The sequence below is a fragment of the Rhinatrema bivittatum genome, chromosome 7, assembly GCF_901001135.1.
Source record: "Rhinatrema bivittatum chromosome 7, aRhiBiv1.1, whole genome shotgun sequence".
NCBI lineage: Eukaryota > Metazoa > Chordata > Amphibia > Gymnophiona > Rhinatrematidae > Rhinatrema > Rhinatrema bivittatum.
In genome coordinates this window covers 273,514,151-273,534,884 of record NC_042621.1, presented here as the reverse complement: position 1 = coordinate 273,534,884, position 20,734 = coordinate 273,514,151, and the positions used below count along the sequence as shown (strand labels likewise).

The window sequence follows — 20,734 nt, the reverse complement described above, 5'->3', positions numbered from 1 at the left end:
TTTCACAAACCCTGCTTCTATGTATTTTTGTGGGTATGATTTTTCTAGGTACCTCTTTCATTTCATTATATCTTAATAGGTACATTTCTTCATCGCTACATAATCTTTTCAGTCTAAGGAATTAGGAATACGGTAGATTTCTTTGTAATGACTTATGTCAACTTGAATAATTTATTATCTGTTGGTTTCATAGATATAGATAGATATAGTGTGTGTGGGTATTGTATTTATTTTTATATACCGGTGTTCGATTTTACATTCCAACAAAAATGTGTGTATATATCTGTTTTTAAAAACACTGTTGGTAAAACTCACTAATGTCTAAAAATGGAATATTATTAAAATTCATAGAAAATCTCAAACTTTTATCCAATGTATTAATCCATACATAAAATAGCTGAAGAGAATCTGGATTACCTTTCCAAATTATAAAAATGTTATCTATATATTGTTTCCAAAATAAAATGTTGTCCTTAAACTGGTGTTCAGATAAATGCAATTTTTCAAAATTAGCTACAATCTATCACCAGTCCTCCTGGTAGACCAATCATCTCAGCCAATGGTTCACTTCTTGAACCCTTCTCCATTCTTATCGATCCTTTTTTTTTCGAACCTGAAGTCAAGAATATTCCTTCATATATCCGGGATTCAGCTAATTTTATCACTCTTTTTTTTTTTTTTTTTTTCAATTCTTTATTGCTTCTAAAATCATAAACAAAATATTGCCAGTTACCATATCATAGCTTCTGATTGATATTTTATACAAAAAGGAAAAACAATCCCATATCAGTATGTTTTCTCAATCAGTCACCTTATATTAGGCAAATACAAAGTAAAATCTTTATTTCTTTGAGTGTAATTTTAAGGTTAAACTTACAAGGCAAACATTATCTAGGACCCTTACTTTAATATTTACTACCGGATTTCTACCTCTAAAAGGGCTTTGAGATCGTCAGAATTTGTAAATATATAGTTTTTCCCTTCTAATTTTACACTACATCTACATGGATATTTCAGCATAAAATAACCCCCTTTGTCAATTACCCCTTTTTTAATTGATAGAAAATTTTTTTCTCCTTAACTGGGTTTTGTTTTTTTTTTTTAGCAAGATCTGGAAATATCCATATTTTATCCCCATAGTATATTTCAGAACGATTACGAAAGAATAATCTCATCACATTATATTTATCTGTAATGAATGCAAATTGGACCAACAAGGTTCCACGTATTTTGACCACTAATTCATCTTGAGACTTCTGCAAAAGGTCAGATGAATCACTGGAGTTATCTTGAAGTTATTTTTGAACCAATTGTTTTTCACCTTCTCTCACCTCTTTACCCAATTGATCTTGTTTACTTCCCCTATCTCCTAATCCTAAATAAAAAGCCTTAACAATAACAGGTAAACAATTATCTGGAATATTCAAAACCTGCTTTTTAATAATGGGGAAATTATTAACCCTTAAATTCAAGGATCTAATCAAGTTTTCATTGTTTTCTATTCTTTTTATTAAATTCCTGTTCACTATTTATTTGATAAGATTTGTGAGACCCATTTATCTATCTTTACTATTTCTTTCCTCTGTTCTTCCACTTTTGCAGAGTTCTGAACAGATGAATTTGTGGTTTTCATTACTACTTTTGTCAATTTATTAATTGATAAGTCTAATTTAATCAAGTAATTCCACACATTCTCCATTATATTAGCAGGTTTTTCTGGTATCTTATCTGTTTTAATTATATCAACATTATCTTGTTCCCTATTAGGGTTATTTAACCTCTGGGTACTAGTTCCTTTAAAGGAAACATCTACATTCTCAATTACGCTCAGATGTAAAAGTTTTTGTTCTTCTTTCTTAGATGTATTCGTATCATGTTCTTTTTGATTCTCATCATGTAATAAATCTGGAGATCTCGATATCCCTTCGAGCTCAAATTCTGGTTTCACAGGGGATATTCCCCCTTCACTACCAGGTGGTGGTGGTGTTACCGGTGCCCCTGGACTTAAAGATGTCTCCTCGATCAGAGGAAGGGGATTCCGCTCAACTACCTCTTCCTCAGCAATCTGTCCTATTGGGGTATAACTTGGAGAGTCCAACCAATCAGACACAGTCCTTTGACCTAATTCCACAGCACTCACTCCAACTGAAGGCCTGAGTTTAGCCTTCCTTTTGGTGTGGGGCATCTTATCAAGATAAATCAAATAGGAAATAACCAGTCAGTTAGTTGTGTCCAAGAGATAATGCAATTATAATAGAGATTTTACTTTGAGGAGGCTCTTAGGAGGCAAGAAACATTATATTAAGGAAAATGTCATACCTGGAACACTATTCAAAGAAGATTCATTATCAGTCCAGTTCTTTAGGAGTATAAAAAAAAAAAGCTAGTCCAGCTAAGCCCGCTATACCGCGCGGCTTTAGCAACACGCCGGCTCTGCTGTGCGCAGCAAAAAACTCACTTTTTTATTCACCTTCTGGGACCCGCCTCCAATAGCAGTACCCAGCCTGAGGGAAACAGCTGCTGGTGTCAATCACCGTCGGGGAGTCTTGTCTCACCCCCGGTATGCAGCTCCTCAGGTAAAGTTTGTTCTCCTTCTGGCCTCCTTTATCACTCTTTTTTTAAAATGATTTTAAAGATATCAAAGATATTATGGTAACACTAGATATAGAATCTTTATACACCAATATTCCTCAAAACACTGCCCTAGACATAATCACACTATAGCTTACAGAACACAGTGTACAAAAAAGAATACCGAATCAATTTTTAATTGAATTGGCAGAAGTTGCTTTGAAAGAATTTTTTTGCTTTTAATAAAAAAACCTCTTTATTTACAAATAAATGGGGTTGTGATGGAGTCACCAATGGCACCATCGGTTGCTAATTTCTACGTAGCTAATTTTTGAAAAATTGCATTTATCTGAACACCAGTTTAAGGACAACATTTTATTTTGGAAACTATTATATAGATGACATTTTTATAATTTGGAAAGGTAATCCAGATTCTCTTCAGCTATTTTATGTATGGATTAATACATTGGATAAAAATTTGAGATTTTCTATGATTTTTTAATATTGATATTCTGTTTTTAGACATTTCAGTGAGTTTTACCAACTGTGTTTTTAAAACAGATATATATGTCATTACAAAGAAATCTACCGTATTCCCAATTCCTTAGATTGAAAAGATTATGTAGTGATGAAGAAATGTACCTATTAAGATCTAATGAAATGAAAGCGAGGTACCTAGAAAAATCATACCCACAAAAATACATAGAAGCTGGGTTTGTAAAACCATCTCAAATGAGTCTGAATGCGTTACTCAGTAACAAAGTTAAGAAACCAACTGAATGGATCGTTTGTCCAATTACATATACACACATGTCTTTTTTTTTTTCAGATTACGAATATCCTTAAACACTGGTCAGTTCTGCAATTGTTTCCTTGTTTTAAGGAGAAAAACCTCATGGTAGCCAACAAAAGAGAGAAGAATATTAAAGAATTAGTTTCCCCATATGCCCTATCAATCAACAAACCCATAGATAAAAGACCACCAGGACATCATCCTTGTGGTAATTGTTCAGTTTGTTCAGTAAATATGAAGGTCACGTGTTTACAGATTCCGGGAATGAATAAAGAATTTAAATTTAAAATCTTTCACCAACTGCAAAACCAAAGGGGTAATGTATTTGGCACTTTGTACTTGCAATAAAGCTTATGTTGGGAAAACCATAAGACAATTTAATAAACGGATTATAGAACATAAGAGTAGCATTAAAAGAAGAATAGAGTCTAGTCTGCTGGTCCAACATACAATACAGATGAATCACAATTTTAATGATTATAAATTGTGTTCTTCAACAATTAATTCCTAATTGGCATGGTGGTGACCTAGATAATTTATTACTGTTGGAACAAAAATACATCTTTGAATTTAAAACTATGGAACCCAATGGGTTGAATTTAGAAATAGATTACTCTGTCTTATTATAATCAATGCTAGGTAGATAGTCATATTTGTCATGATTTTACCTGTTTAATTTTGATTTTCTAAGCTAGTGGTCTTGTACTTTGAGTTATTTTTGTCTTTTTTTTTTATTTTTTAACATTCATGGTTTTTTTATTTTAATATTTATATTTTTTTAACATCCAGTTTTTTTAAACACATCTTATTTGATCTGTCTTTCATTTTTATTGTATTTTATCCCACATTTTGGTTTTTTAATTTTTATTATCTCTTAGTAATTACGTATGTTTTGTAAATTTTATTAGTCCCTCTTATTAATATTGTCCTGTTTTTAATTCTGGTTTGCAATTTTATAAGTTACTCGCGTTCTTTTAGCCAAGCCTCCCACTCCGACAGCCTTTTTGGCGCGATTTTAACTGTTTTTAAATAGTCAATCAGCATCCTACTGCTTTTACTACTGTTATTTGTGAGCTGAGTCGATGATTCAGTGAAGCATCGCGTAAGTAAGTTTTTAAATGGCACCCTTGGCTCAAAATAAACCTTTATTTAAGCTTATGAGTGTCACGTCTTAGGTCGCAAGAACTCTTATGAAGGCTCGTTGTTAGGTTCATTTTTCTACAAGTGATGCTGTAGGTAAAATGTAAGCGGGATAACCTGTGGTTTGTGACTATTCCGAGGCACCACAAAGATAAGCCCTGTCATTGTTTTTAACACTAACCATATAATTTATTTGGTTTATAGTAGTGTTTCAATCTATTTTGACATTTGAGACACCAATAGTTTTTTTTGTTTGGACTATTCGTTTTATGATGTGACTTTTATCTACCAATGAGATGGGTTAGTTTTATTTTTAAACTTTTTTTTTATTTTTCTAATTTTTTCTTTTTACTTTTATTCATCATCCGTAGACCACCAGACTTATCAGTGATTCTGTGAAACAATGAGTGACAACTCACATTTAAGTTCATCACACAGGTAAAACCATGCAATGTCACTTTATCTCCTGTACCCCAGCATACCCTGTTTTGTTGTTTTTCTGTACTTAGAATCTGAGACTGTTCAATAACACTTGTGTTATCTGTTGATATTTATTTCAAATGATTTATCTGTGTATGTCCTGTTATGTTTAGTTAATTTTGTTTATTGTTTTTAGCCCTTGAGGCAGCCCCAAGTGGGGCGAAACTCGGCCTGAGTAGGGGGCACACAGTTTGTCGCCAATCGAATAAAGCTCAAACTTGGACTATTTTTTGGCGTCTAATCCATACTGTTTTCCCGGACGGCTTTTTTTAGATAGCCTACCCTCTTGCTTTGTTGGTCCATCAGTTGAAGGATCACCATGAGATCCTCCAACACCTTTTCAGAAAGTACTTCTAACCTGCCGTCCTCAGTCAGGAAATCCTCATGCCAGAAAGTCCTATCGCCAGAAGAAATGCTATCCTCCTGCCTCACGGGCACGCACGCCCCATGTGGGTTCCTGGTGTTGCTTTCGGCAACAGCGGACCACTAGACCTTAGCCAGCTGCCCCCCCCTTCCCCATCAGCTGAGCCCCACTACAGGGTTTTGATTGGCAGTGGGGGGAGCACAAGCAGAACTGCTGTACTTTCAGCCCTCTTGTCGGGGGCAGGCTGCATCTCTTTGCTGACCACTGGGCCCATGTTACCTCAGACCAGTGGATTCTTTCGATCATTCACTGAGTACCAGCTGAACTTCAGGTATGTCACCATGGACTCTTCCCCTTGCCCTTCTTAGAGTGTGTTCTTGCATCAAGAAATACTTTTGACAGAGCTCTCCGCCCTCTTAATGGCCGGAGCAGTTGAACCCGTTCCATGGTGCCAGTGGAGCAGCAGGTTCTACTCTCGTTATTTCCTGATACCAAAGAGCAGGGGGGCTGTGCCCTGTTCTGGACCTGAGAGCTTTGAACTTCTTTGAAGAAATTTGTTCAAGATAGTCTCTTTGGACACCCTGATCCCACTCCTGCAAAGAGGAGATTGACTTTGCTCCCTTGATCTGAAAGATGCCTAAGCCCACATAGAGATCCCTTCCGAATCGCAGGAAGTTTTTTGATTCGTCATGAGCAGCAGGCACTTCCAGTACAATGTGTTGCTGTTCAGCCTTGCCTTGGCCCCACAGGTCTTCAAGTGCCTGAAAGTAGTGGGGCGCATTTCCGCTGTCAGGGATGTATGTGTTTCCCTACTTGGATGACTGGCTGGTCAAGGGTGCTACCCAGGAGGGAGCCCTTCGCTCTCTCAACTTCACCATTCAGGTGCTGCAATTTCTCATGTTTGTCATCAACTTCCCGAAGTCTCATCTTAGCCCATTACCTCAATTGAGTTTCATAGGCACCTGGCTGGACATGGCACAGGCCAGAGCATTTCTGCCTTGCAATCTGGCCTTGCTTTGCCATCTCTTGCGTGCTTCGTCTATCTAAGCCAGCAGGTGTCTGCCCACCTCTTGCTTTGTCTGTTGGGCCCCATGGATTTGCTTGCACAAGCGCATGGCACAGTGGTCACTGCAGTCGCAGTAGCATCAAGCCACCCAGGACCTCTGTGCGAGCATTTGCATCATGTCACCTCTCCAGGTCTCCCAGTCCTGGTGGAAAGTCTTGCCAATTTGGAGCAGGGGATTTTCTTCCAGACTCCCCCGACTCGGGCTGTTCTCACCATGGATGCATCCACCCTAAGTTGGGGGGCACTTGTGGACAATCTGCATGGGCTGTGGACAGCTCAGGAAGCACACTGCTAGATCAACTTCTTAGAGCTGCTTGTAATCTGCTATGTCCTCGAGGCGTTTTGGGATTGCTGGTCAGGAAAACCGTCCTGATCTAGACAATCAGGTCACAATGATGTGGTACATCAACAAACAGGGAGGCACTAGGTCATTCCTCCTGTGTCAGGAGGCAGTGCAAATCTGGTCCTAGGCACAGTCCCATGGCATACTCCTATGAGCTATGTACCTCTCTGGGACAGAGAATGTGGTGGCGGACCACCTGAGTCGAGTGTTTCAGCCCCACGAGTGGTCCCTGCATCCAGCGGTGGCGGATCGCATCTTCCACTTTGGGGGGGATCCCAGACATGGATGTCTTTGCCTCTTTGCAATGGCAAAGTGAGTCAGTTCTGCTGCCTGTTCAGGGGAGATGGAAAGCCAGCCTGTCATTGGGGTGAGAGTCTTCTCTATGTGTATCCTTCACTTCCACTGATGAAGATTCTCTTGAAGCTCCAGCAAGACAAGGGGACCATGATTCTCATTGCTCCCCATTGGCTGAGGCAAGTCTGGTTCCTGCGCCTGAAGGATCTCTCCATCATGGAGCCAATCGGTCTGGGGACTTCCCCCGACTTGATCACACAGGACCAGGGCAGGCTGCGCCATCCCAACCTCAGAGTGTTGTCTCATGGCCTGGATGTTGAGGCTAGTTCTACAGTGACTTATTTATTTATTTTATTTATTTAAAGGTATTTATATACCGTTTTTTAAAATAAAATTTTATCAAAACGGTTTACAACATGTTAAAAAAAAATAAAATATAACTAAAATAAACTTAAATACATAAATTTGACTAAATAGCTAGATGATAACTAGCTAAAAACAAATTATTAATTAAAATTAACTTGACCTCCGGGCAACATTTCTCTGGTCCTGGTAGCTTCCAGAAAGCCTTCCGCCAGGAAGTCGTATAGCCTAAAGTGGAAGAGGTTTTCAGTCTGATATGCGGTTCACAGTTTGCCTGCTCCACTCTGAAATTGCTGGACTACTTGTAGCATCTTTTGGAGGCTGGTTTTGAAAACCAACTCTGTCAGAGTACACCTGAGTGCTATCAGTGCCTATCTCCAGGGTATCAGTGGTACGCCCATCTGTCCAGCCCATTTTTGGGCGATTTATGTGAAGTTTGCTCTAGTTGAAGCCTCCCCTGTGGCCTCCCGTTATGTCTTGAGATCTGTGTGGTGCTGGCTTGGCTCATGCATGATCCCTTGGAGCCGCTGTGCTCTTGTGACCTGAAGTATCTGACCTGGAAGGTCGTTTTCCTGGTTGCAGTTACTTTGGCGTGCAGGCTTTGGTGACATAGCTGCCCTACATAAAATCCTTTCATGATAGGGTGGTTCTACATACTCACCCTAAGTTTCTGCCTAAGGTGGTGACTGATTTTCATCTTAACCAGTCTATTGTTCTACTCACCTTTTTTTCCTAGACCTCATTCACACCAGGGTGAACAGGCTCTGCACAGTCTGGATTGCAAGAGGGCATTAGCTTTCTATCTCAAACACACAGCAGGCCACAGGTAGTCCACACATCTCTTCATATCTTTCGACAGGAATAGGTTGGGGGTTGTGGTGACCAAGCAAACTGGCTGGTGGATTGTATCTCCTTCTGCTAATCACAGGTCGGCCTTCAGCTTGGAGGCTGTGCCATGGCGGTTTTGGTAGCCCACTTACATGTGGTTTCCATAGCAGACATCTGCAAGGCTGCAACATGGAGTTCTCTCCACATGTTTGCCGCCCACTACTGCTTGGCAAGGATGGCTGACGTGACAGCTTCAGCCAATCTGTCCTTCGGAATCGTTCAGCTGTAAACACAACTCTTGCTATCTAGGGCCCTTGTTTGGGTTTAGGCTGTCTCCCTATGTTTCCATCAGCACCAGGGTTGTTGTATCCATTGGCACCTAGTTAGGTGTCTGATCACTAGTTTTGCTGGGATCAGCCTATAGCTTGGTATTCACCCATATGTGAGGACTACCATCCTGCTTGCCCTAGGAGAAAGAGTTGCTTACCTGTAACAGATGTTCTCCTAGGATAGCAGGATATTAGCCCTCTGGAAACCCACCCACCACCTGGTAGAGTTAGGGTTTCTCTTCATTTTGTTTTATTATTTTGCAATTCTATGAGACTGAAGAGGGTCTCTGCGTGGATAATGGCATGCCAGGCATGCTCAGTTGCCAGTCAAAGTTCTAGAAACTGACAGTTTTTTCCATACAAGACTCTTATCTGATGATGTCACCCATATGAGAGGACTAACATCCTGCTGTCCTAGGAGAACACCTGTTACAGGTAAGCAACTGTGCTGTACTCTTGGACAAAATGTAAAGGTATTTTGCACCCATATTGCTGAACAGCATATTTTCCCTAGCCAGTAATAAGAGAGCTCTGTCTCCCATACTGTATAAAATTGAAAAACCTACTGCAAGCAAAGGGGCAGGGCCTACCTGCAGGTTGGCCCCCCCCCTTTTTTTTTCTTTAAAGCCCTGCAGACCAGTGAAGTGGTTGGGATTGAGGTGGCGCTACCCAGCTCGGGGCAATTGAACAACACTCTCAATCAAAAACGGCAATTCAGGAGCCAAAATTCAGTTCAGGAATGAAGAGTCCCAAAGATAGCATGCACAGTGCAACGCAAAATGCCTCAAATTTTGCCATAAACCTTAAAAGCCAGGTTTAGGGCAAAAATTGTGCTCAACCTTTCCCCAAAATTAAATACTAGATAGTACATGAGTTGTAGCATTTTGGATTAATTGTAATTTCTTAGGTTGGTTGTGGTTTCTTTTTTTTTTTTTTTTTTATAGGAAGCTTTTTTAAAGAATATTACAATAATTCAATCACAAGGTGATTAAAGCATAGATAACATTCTTAGATAAGGCTTATCTAGCAACAAACTTTAATTGACCTGTCATTGTAATTGAATGAAGCAGCTTTAAGAGACTTCCAGGGTCAAATTTAAATCTTAAGATTTCCCCTGAGCTATGAACTTGGTTCCTGGAGGCACGTAAAATCCCTCTCCATTTTTAAGTTATAGGATTACATTTAATAGTGTGTTTACCAATCCATAACACTTCAGTTTTATTTGGGTTTATTTTTAACCTATTTAAGTTTTAGCCAGTCCACCACTGTCTTTAGGCATAAGGACAACTTTGATCAGGCTTCTTCCAAACCAGATCCCATTAGGTGGTAAAGTTGGATATCATTTGCATAAAATACCTTTTATTCACGTTTCTAAAAAAAAAAAAAATCACGTAGATTTTAGATAAATATTAAATGGAGAGTGAATGTGACACTCCGTAAGTCATAAGCCGTTAATATAAGAGTGAATGTCTCACATCCACAGATTCGTTTTGCCCTTCTGAAAATGAATAAAACAATTTTAAAAAGGAACCACAAACTTAAACTACATAATTTAAAAGTATATTCAGGTACAATGTTAAGCTAGTCACTGGGCCCACAGTACCTAAGGGACGACAAGCTCATTTTCAAAGGAAAACCCGTGTGAGATTTCCCTTTAAACATGGAGTTGGCTGCAGGAATGATGCCTGAACCTCAGTGTGTACATTTTGTATCTGATTTTCAGCACACACATGCCTTTTCATTTTGCAAGCCCCAAACTCTCTCCTCCGACTTTGCTATGCCCCTTTCCACCGCACATAAAAGTACCCGCATTGACCAACAGATTTTTACCCATGGTAGGTGTGGGGAGCATAATAGGACAGATGTTAGAAAGGCGAACTTAGCCAAAAGCGTTGGACAGAACCCCACATTGCTTTGGAGTTAATTATGAAAACCAGGACGGGACTAATGTCTTATCATAGTGTTCGGTGGCACAGTACAGCTTCATTTCTGAGTAGGTAACAACCACAGTCCGTTCCCTTTTTCAGTACAGGTTGTTGTACCCAACACACTAAACTATAAGCTTTTTTTTATATTTAGTAAATTTAAAAACCCTTTTAATTACATCTTTACAACCTTTAGAAATAGTTTTCAAACTCAAAATTTAATTGCAATTAAGGAATGCAAGTGAAACTACTTTCTGCCGTAAACACTTAGCTAGAACTGACTAGTCTCACTTTTCATATTAGTTTCCAGCTGCAAGTCCTGTGGCTTATGTGAACAACCTAGACTGTTTGTTAAAGGAGAAGAGGGAAGCTGAAAGGTAAGTGGGTTTTTTGTTTTTGTTTTTGTTTTTTTTATTTTTAAGTACTGAGGTGACTCACCATGAAAATCAGCAATTAACTTTTGCATTTATTCAGGGACACCCCCATCTGTCCACTTTTGTCAGTATAGTGTTTTTTTGGGTGGAATTTGCTCAGTTTGTTTTCTGCCTTGAGAGAATTTAATCTAGGTTGTTACCTTCACTAGGTTTAACAGAGGAAAGGCAGACTTGCTAATTGGTTTCTTTTCCCAGAAAGACTCTAGTCCTGCAAATGGACTCAAGAGGTGCATACCATTCCCATTGTTTGAATTGTCATGGCTTTCAAAGTAGAGGGGCTTAACTATTGAGCAGCATGGGAAATAAACAAATGATTTGAGCCTCCCTGTTAAGCAGCCACTTTACTGTTCATGATACATACTAATTTGCTTTTGAATATTTTTAGAAGGGGCTCCATATGTAGTAAATGGAGATGCAATTCATGTGAACTACTAGAAAGATTTTTCAAAAAGCCAATAGATGAGCAGCATCACGAAGTTAAGATATGAATCAAAAACACGCAAATATTTTTATCAATGATTGCACTTTCCTTCTTTAGTGAAAAGCACCAACATGGACTTGTCTCGGTACACCATGTCTGCATCTAGGAGATTATTTGTCTGTGTGAATGCAATAAACTTCGCTGTATGACAAACACCTCCATAATTTTTCATGAACCGGATCCAGTGCCATAGGAGATCTGAATGAGGGAGCAATATAGCTACCCAGTATTTGTAACCTAAAACATCTTAGCTCAGCGCTCATGTAGGGAGTAGGGTTTTCTGGTTTGTATTTTACCGTATGCTAAACAAGGCTTTTCTCTCTAAGCCTCACTGTTGAAATTGCCTGTAGTCTTAATGTGCTGAACTTTTGTTCATAGGTTAGATGAACTGGAAAAGAAGTTGCAGGATGACATTAAACGAGGAGTGAGGGAACTCTCTTCAGCTGGGGAGGAAGAGAGTACAGATGAAGAAATTCTTTCAGAAGAACAAAGGTAGCGTGCTGTTCGTGAAATATATAGTGCTTTTTTTTTGTTTATTTGGGACCCAGAGCTTCATACAGACTGGGAATTGAACTGGCTTAAAATTCAGCAAGTTTTTCTCACTATTGAGATGCACAAAATCATATCCTGAAAAAAAATTTAATATTTTAAAGAAGGGGGGAAATGTATAACATCAGTGAAGATCATGGGCCTGATCTTTTTTCCCCCAGAAGTAAACCACTTATAAACAAGGTATATGGTATAGTTGGGGCATGAACCTTTTTTTGGTTGCCAGTTTGCAACTGGCAATTGAGACCTGGAAAGTGATGTTTCAGTATTGCCACTCCAGGGTGAGTGCAGTGGAGGCCAGTGGGAACAGCAGTGCTTGACATTAGCAAAGCACTTGCAGAAATACTTGAGTGCAGCATTAGCTATAATGCATTATGGGGCTGATGCAATTCAGTGCGCTCAGCCGAGCGCACTGTATAACCTTCAGTTGGACACAGTTGTATAGGTACTAACTAATCCCCTTATGCAATAAGGGGATTAGCACCTCTACAATGCACATCCAATGCAGAGTGAATATAATAGTGCTAATCACATGCAAATGCATGTGAATGAGGCTATTAGCTAATCGCTTCCAATGCAAAAAAAAAAAGTGCATCTAGGACACACATTTAACTATCAGAAATTAATGCCTGCCTGGAGCAGGCGTTAATAGCTGAGTGCTCCTAAAACTCGTGCAGAAAAAACTGCTTTTCTGTACTGCCTCCTACATAATCATTGCGATATTAAGTAGGAGGAAAAACTAAACTAAATATATAAAAAAAAAAGGCACCAGCAGTCGGGTGCAGGAAATGGACACTCAATTGACAAGCATCCGTTTCCTGAACACCTGGCTGTGCGGCGTTTAGGAAAATAGACACCGATTAAATTTGGTGTCAGTTTTCTTAACTGGTGGATAGCTGACGCTCTCAGTCTCCCGTTATCAAGAAGGTGCTAGAGGCGTGCAAGCGACCCTAGCGCCTCCTTGATAATGTGACCCCCTAAGAACATAAGAAATTGCCATGCTGGGTCAGACCAAGGGTCCATCAAGGCCAGCATCCTGTTTCCAACAGAGGCCAAACCAGGCCACAAGAACCTGGCAATTACCCAAACATTAAGAGGATCCCATGCTACTGATGCAATTAATAGCAGTAGCTATTCCCTAAGTAAACTTGATTAATAGCCGTTAATGGATTTCTCCTCCAAGAACTTATCCAAACCTTTTTTGAACCCAGCTACACTAACTGCACTAACCACATCCTCTGGCAACAAATTCCAGAGCTTTATTGTGCGTTGAGTGAGTGAGAATTTTCTCCGATTAGTCTTAAATATGTTACTTGCTAACTTCATGGAATGACCCCTAATCCTTCTATTATTCAAAAGTGTAAATAACCGAGTCGCATCTACTCGTTCAAGACCTCTCATGATCTTAAAGACCTCTATCATATCCCCCCTCAGCCATCTCTTTTCCAAGCTGAACAGCCCTAACCTCTTCAGCCTTTCCTCATAGGGGAGCTATTCCATCCCCTTTATCATTTTGGTTGCCCTTCTCTGTACCTTCTCCATCGCAGCTATATCTTTTTTGAGATGCGGCGACCAGAATTGTTCACAGTATTCAAGGTGAGGTCTCACCATGGAGCGATATAGAGGCATTATGACATTTTCCGTTCTATTAACCATTCCCTTCCTAATAATTCCTAACATTCTATTTGCTTTTTTGACTGCTGCAGCACACTGAGCTGACGGTTTTAAAGTATTATCCACTATGATGCCTAGATCTTTTTCCTGGGTGGTAGCTCTTAATATGGAACCTAAGATCGTGTAAGTACAGCAAGGGTTATTTTTCCCTATATGCAACACCTTGCACTTGTCCACATTAAATTTCATCTGCCATTTGGATGCCCAATCTTCCAGTCTTGCAAGGTCATTCTATTATGTATCACAATCTGCTTGTGATTTAACGACTCTGAATAATTTTGTATCATCCACAAATTTGAATACCTCACTCGTCATATTCCTTTCCAGATCATTTATATATATTTATTTATTTTATTTATTTATTATTTTTGTTATACCGAGTTTCATGACAGATATCACATCAACCCGGTTTACAATTAACAATGTGTGTAAAGCATGGCGTAACGTAATAAACAATATTCCCAATAAACTGTGAAACTTTAAATACAGTGAATCAATACAGTGTGTGAGGAAGTTACAATAAAACAGGGAAAATTAACTTGGAGCTGGAAGAGGGGGAAAATTGAACAATGCAATATATACATTTATATATATATATATATATATAGATATATATATAGATATATATATATATATATATAGATATATTGATATATTGATATATATATATCAATACAGTGTGTGAGGAAGTTACAATAAAACAGGGAAAATTAACTTGGAGCTGGAAGAGGGGGAAAATTGAACAATGCAATATATACATTTATATATATGCACTGGTCCAAGTACAGATCCCTGAGGCACTCCACTGTTTACCCTTTTCCACTGAGACAATTGACCATTTAATCCTACTGTCTGTTTCCTGTCTCTTAACCAGTTTGTAATCCACGAAAGGACATCGCCTCCTATCCCATGACTTTTTAGTTTTTTTTTAGAAGCCCCCAGGAGGGGCACCTGGGGGTGAGTTAGGAAAGTGGGCACTGACTACTCAGTGCCCGCTTTCTGCACCTAAATACTGCATCAGCCCCTATAATAAGCTGTTTTAAGAAGGGGACTGTCTTTCTCGTTTGTATACCTCTGCATGTGTCTAATACCACTACAGAAACTGGTAGGTTTTTTTCCACTTTGTCTATTTTTCCCATAATATCTCTTCTGCTCTTTTGTTTTCATCTCTGTCAAGGTGTGTGGGTTTTAAGGTAATTGGCTTCCACTAAATTTCTACAGAATTGCTACTCTCACAGTTCCTCTTTAGTGACAGGTAGGAAGGATGGGATCCACATAACCAATGGATGGGCCCAAGAATCCTGGAACAACTGGTCTATGTCAAACGAGTTGAGCCAGTTAAGCCCTAAACTTTGCTTTTTCTTAGCTTGATTGTTTAGTACATCTTGCCACTTCTTGCTCCCCCTCTTCTCATTACAACTTTCAGTGTTTGACTTTTCTGTATTCAATTTTGGAGCATTCTGATTTGAATGAATTCTAGATATGCCTTGTTTAAAAAGGTAGACCACCGTTTCAAATGGTTTGAAAGTAGTCTGTCATTAACATATGCTAAGAGCGTTTCTTTAGATGGGTGCATTGTGCAAACCAAAATGCATTACATAGAAATGTGGACAGTTGGCAACTTAGACTTGGCACTTGTTTGTCTATCTCAAAGGCAGTTTGGACTCTTTATTTTGGCAGGCGTAAGGTATAATTGGAGCCCCGAGTCTCCTGTAAATTTGTGGCCATGGGATGGGCCGCAAAACTGGCCAGTTACCGTGGAAATTCCATGGGAGACCCGGAACTGAGCCAGATCGGGCAAAAAGCAGCAGTGATGCTTAATTCTCCTAGGACAAGCAGGATGGTAGTCCTCTCACATGGGTGACAGCGGATGGAGCCTGGCATGGAAAACTTTGTCAAAGTTTCTAGAACTTTGACTAGGCATACTGAACATGCCCAGCATGCCCTATACTATGTGTCCATATAGGGGTCTCTCACTCCCCCACCACCCCCCCCCCCCCCCGGAGGTTTTGCCACATGGTTCCTGAGCTTGTGCTCTTAGTTCTTGAAAAACATTTTTTTTCCTGGTCATTTTCAGGTTTTCTTGAGGGTTTTTTGTTTTTGTTTTTTCTCTGTGGGTCCTTCTCCGGTTCCCTCTTAAATCCTATTACAGGTTTCTCGGCGGTTCGGTACTTTTTTTTTTCTTTCACTTCTGTTCTCCCCATGGTGTGGCAGTGTCTTGATGTCCACTGGTGTCGGTTGCCTGCCACTTCCATTATCGTTTTTCGCGCTTTCTGTTCATGTTGTCAAGATCTCAGGTTTTCATCGATGCCTTCAGTGCCTGAGGATTATGTCTGTCAGGATCTACACGACGTGTGTATCCTTTACCTGGGGGCATTGCACAACGTCCCGGGATGCCATCTGTGTGACTAGATGGCATCCCTGGACGAAGGGATGTTGCACCAGATGGCATCCCCGGACGAAGGGATGTTGCACTTGTCTCAACAAGATGGGGAAGCTCTTTTGGGGCGAGAGTCCGAGCCATTGATATCGGATGTCATCCACTCTGAAGGATCATGGAGCTGCACCGATGGACACAGAGCCATTGACATTGGCAGGGCTGTCTGCTATTGGCAGATAAGGGCGCCAGGGACCAGCCCCTGTTTGGTCCCTTCCAGGTTGAGGACATCGGGTTCATCTTTGACCTTGGCACCAGGGAAAGACCGGGCCAAGCAAGCATCGGCAAAGTTTGTCTTCAATGCATGGTGTTGGGCTCAGGTCTGTGCTGGCACTTGTCAAGATGCTCCCGAAGTGACCCCATGGCAAGGAGTGCCTATCCTCCATCAATGTCAAGGGTCTGCAACCATCTCCACCAGTCCTGGTGTCAGTCAGTGATCCGAGTAAGATCTGGCCACCCCTTCCTGCCTTCCAATCCATTTTGGCATCGGCAACTTTCGAGGAGGAGTTGGAGTGCAAAGTCCAGCTGGCAGTTGATAGGGCACTGCGGGGCATGGAACTGGTGGCACAGACTGTATCTGTGCCCGTGCTCTCCCTACTGGAGTGAGAGTGTGACTGACCCAGCTGGCGTCTGTTTCTGGGAAGCCATAGATGCCAGATGTTGCACTGATGCTTCCCCCGACTGATGTTGCTAGTCACTGGTTCCTGAGAGGAGGAAGCTCCACAGAGGTTGATGGTGACACTGCAGCCTGTGGACCCTATCCAGTTTTGCTCTGGACGAAGGCCAAGCACCCAGGGCCCCATCCCCTGTGGATTTTAGTGAGGATGAGGCTCCTTATCACCCCTGGGCAGGATACGGCAGAAGCTGTCTCAGGACTTGGAGGGTCTCCCTTCAGAGCAGTTTTTTCCAGAAGAACGAGGGAGGTCTCTGCCTGAGGACATGACCTTCGCAGGTTTTGTAAGGGCGATGGTGGAAGCCATCCCATTTCAGTTGATAAGAGGATGATGCCAGGCCCAAGATGCTGGAAATCCACCAGTTTGTGGAGGCTCCTAAAGAAGTGGCAGTTCCAATACCCAAGATCTTTAAAAAGTTGCTATTGAAGATTTGGGAACATCCCCTCTAAGTTCTTCCTGTGAATAGAAAGGCGGACAGGGCCTACCTTGTCCAACAGGCTACCAGATTTGAAAGGAGTCAGCGGGCACACCAATCAGTGGTGGTCAAATCCATTCTTGAGGGCCAGGTGCTCTCAGAGCCATGCCTCTGCACCCCCCGAGGAAGGATCACAGAGTGCTGAATGCTCTTGGGAGGAAAGTCTTTCAGGGGGCCATACTCTCTGTCTGCACTTCCTCCTATCAGCTCTATATGAGCCAATATTCTCGCAGTCTCTGGAAGCAGGTGTAGGAGGTGGCCGAGTGGCTACCTCAACAGCAGCAAGACACCGTCCTGTCACTGGTGTCAGGGCCTGGTCTATAGAAAACACAAGGTGTGCTCCACCTATGATTTCAAAATAGCAGCGAGAACTTCTGCAGTGGGAATTGGCGCCCGCAAAATGGCATGACTGTGGGCCTTGGATCTCCAACCATAGGTACAGGAAAGACTTGCTGACCTGCCGTGCACAGGAGAGAATCTCTTCGGAGATAAGTCGAGGGACACGGTGGCCTAGTTGCGGGATCATCAGGAGACCCTCCAGCATCTCTCCATCTGCACTTCTGATGCTTCGTCCTCAGCCAGGAAGTCTGCGAACTGGGTCAGGAGGTCTTTCCTACCACCAGAGGGATGTACTAACCTCCGGCTCCTTGCTCTCATTTGCAGAGGGTGAGCTCTTGCGGCCATCTCGGGCAGCAGCGAGCTCCCAAGCCCCAACCGGTGCCACTGCGAAATCCCAAGATGGGAGTTTGACTGGATCGTAGGGAGCATAGGCCAGCAGCCCGTACCAGAGATGCTGGACCACCTGGTTTGGGACAGGCTACGGTTCTTTGCAAATCGATGGCACAGTGTAATCTCAGACCAGTGGGTTCTATCCATAGTCTGTCAAGGATCCCAATTGAATCTATTGGGTGTCCTGCTAAACTTCCCTCCATTCCTGTTTAGGGGGCCGGTAGTGCATCAGGAGGTACTATGAACAGAGCTGTCCTCCCTGTTAATGGCCAGAGCAGTCGAGCGTGTATCACCAGGACAAAGAGGGTATGGATTCTACTCCAGGTCCTTCCTGATTCCAAAGAACAGGGGGGGACCTGAGGGCCTTCAACTTTTTTTTTTTAAGAAACATGTTCAAGATTGGTTTCCCTGGGCACCCTGATTCCCCCTCCTGCAAAAAGCGGACTGACTATGCTCCCTCGATTTAAGACATGTACACCCACAAGGGTCATAGGAAGTATCTCATATTTGTGGTGGGGAAACATCCTCTTGCAGATCGGGCAGCAGGAGAACAGTGGCAGCACATCAAGCCACATTGTCTTCCTCTGCCACCTGGCCCGACTGCTGCTTTTATTTACTTTTATATACAAACGTTCGTCAGGAACATCACATCGGTTTACAATGTAATAGATAAAAGGCACAGTTAAAAGACAATCAGTTACATCAAAAATTTAAGAAAATCAAAATATACAATAAACATATTTTAAAAAGTGAGTGCTAAAATCAGAGGGTTAAAAATGTGAACTGCATAGAAAGGTGCTCTGCTTTTGTAAAATTGTAAGTAACATAAATAATGTGAGGGTAGTCATTAAGTATAGGCTTGCTGGAACAGCCAAGTCTTTAATTTTTTTTTTTTTTTTTTTTAAAGATACCGGAGTTAGGCTCTTGTGGTAAGGAATTCTATAGATGAGGGGCCTGCTAGAGATAGGGCTCACGCTCTCTGTGTTAAGATGTGCTAGTTTTGGAGATGGTATTGATAAGGTGCCATTGCTAGCTGAGCGTGTGTTTCTCGGAGGTGTGTGAAAATGGAGGGCGGCATTAAGCCACTCTACATTGTCATTATATAATGTTTTATGAATTAGAGTTAAAATTTTGAAAAGAATCCTGTGATATTGGGAGCCAATGCAATTCTTTTAAGATGGGTGTTATTATGGTCAGATTTTCGGGTATTGGTCAGAACTCTAGCAGCAGCATTCTGTAATAATTGAAGGGGTCTGGTGGAAGCTGGAAAGCCTAAAAGTACGGCATTACAGTAATCAATTTTCGGAAAAATTAACACTTGAACGGTTCTGAAATCGTTTGAAGGAGGGGTCTTAGTTTTTTTTTAATACATGAAGTTTGTAGTAACAGTCTTTAATTGTCGTACTCATGAATTTTTTTTAATTTAATTCGCTTTCTAGTATTATACCTAGGTCTTTTACTTCGTACACGATGGAATGTTTAGTTTGTACTGAATTTGTCTGAAATTATTTTATTGTTGAGTTTGTCAAATTATAATGAATTCTGTTTTAGACATGTTTAGAGAGAGGCTCATCTGGGCTAGAAGTTGATTTTATTGCAGAGAGGTAGACTTCCCATAGTTAGCGCTTTTTCTGTTGATTCAGTGATTGGAATTAGAATTTGAACGTCGTCAGCATAGATGAAATATGTTGGCCCCAGACCGGCTAGTAGTTTGCACAGTGGCAACATATATATGTTGAATAATGTCGAGGATAGGGAGGATCCCTGGGGGACACCTTGGTCCAAATCTATCTGTTCGGATTCAGAATTACCTATTTTAACCTTATAGAATCTGTTTAAGTATGATTTGAAGGGTAACATCTGTTAGGCCGATTTCTATAAGTCTGTCTAATAGAGTTTTGTGGTTGATAGTATCGAATGCAGCAGATATATCAAGCAAGGAAACAGCCTCTTAGTTAAAAGCAGCAGTTGGGCCCAGGTGGCAGAGGAAGAAGACATGGCCTGACATGTTGCTGCTCTTTTCCTCCTGCCACCCAGTCTGCAAAGTGGCCAGGAGGATCCTTAAAGAAATTGGCAGACCATCTCTCCCAGCCATCCCTCTTCCCCGTACCCAGTTTAGGCTTAGGAGAGCAAAAGAGTGGCTCTTACAGGCAGGAGCTCCAGGCCAGCTTCTTTTATTAAAATCCTGAGGAGCTGCAGAAATTAAACTGTTTTTTTATTTTTACGTGTTGGGGGAGGGGGCAGAAAGGGGAAGAGGGGTGGTGGCGAGAGGGAGCATGAGTGAGGGATGCAGGGGTTATTGGAGGGGAGGGAATGATGGAATCTAAAGGGTTGCAGGGAAGGAGCATGAGCAAGTAGTTTAGAAGGGGTGCAGGGATATGAGGGGTTTTGGAGGTGCTTGGGGTGTAAGCAAGGGAATTGGAGGAGCTGTGCTCTGTGAATGAGAAGACTGGGGGAGTGTGTTGAAGAGTGACTTAAGACTGGAGGAATAGTGTGAGTGGATTATTTTTTCTCCTAGGACAAGCAGGATGGTAGTTCTCACAAGTGGGTGACTTCATCAAATGGAGCCCAGCACAGAAAACGTTTTTGTCAGTTTCTAGAAACTGGCACACTGAGCATGCCACTGTTCACGCATCCATACTGGGTCTCTCTTCAGTCTCTTCTTTCCCACGGAACTATCGTCTTGCGGATGTGGCGCTCATGCTGTTTTTCTTGGAAAACTGCAATGTTCAAGTTCTTTATCTTTTTCTTGTGTCGGGTCACTCAACATAATCTCAGCCCTAGT

At 41.3% G+C, this 20,734-nt stretch overlaps 1 protein-coding gene across 5 annotated transcripts in view; it reads left to right on the top strand.

The window, feature by feature from the left end:
- The window catches only part of SLF2 (SMC5-SMC6 complex localization factor 2), a 226,523-nt gene that overhangs the window by 57,851 nt on the left and 147,938 nt on the right, over positions 1-20,734 (top strand). For all 5 annotated transcript variants that reach the window (XM_029610261.1, XM_029610260.1, XM_029610262.1 and 2 more), the window contains exons 6-7: positions 10,800-10,873; positions 11,790-11,903. In XM_029610261.1, coding sequence (XP_029466121.1) covers positions 10,800-10,873; positions 11,790-11,903 — 188 coding nt within the window. The remainder of the gene's footprint in view (positions 1-10,799; positions 10,874-11,789; positions 11,904-20,734) is intronic.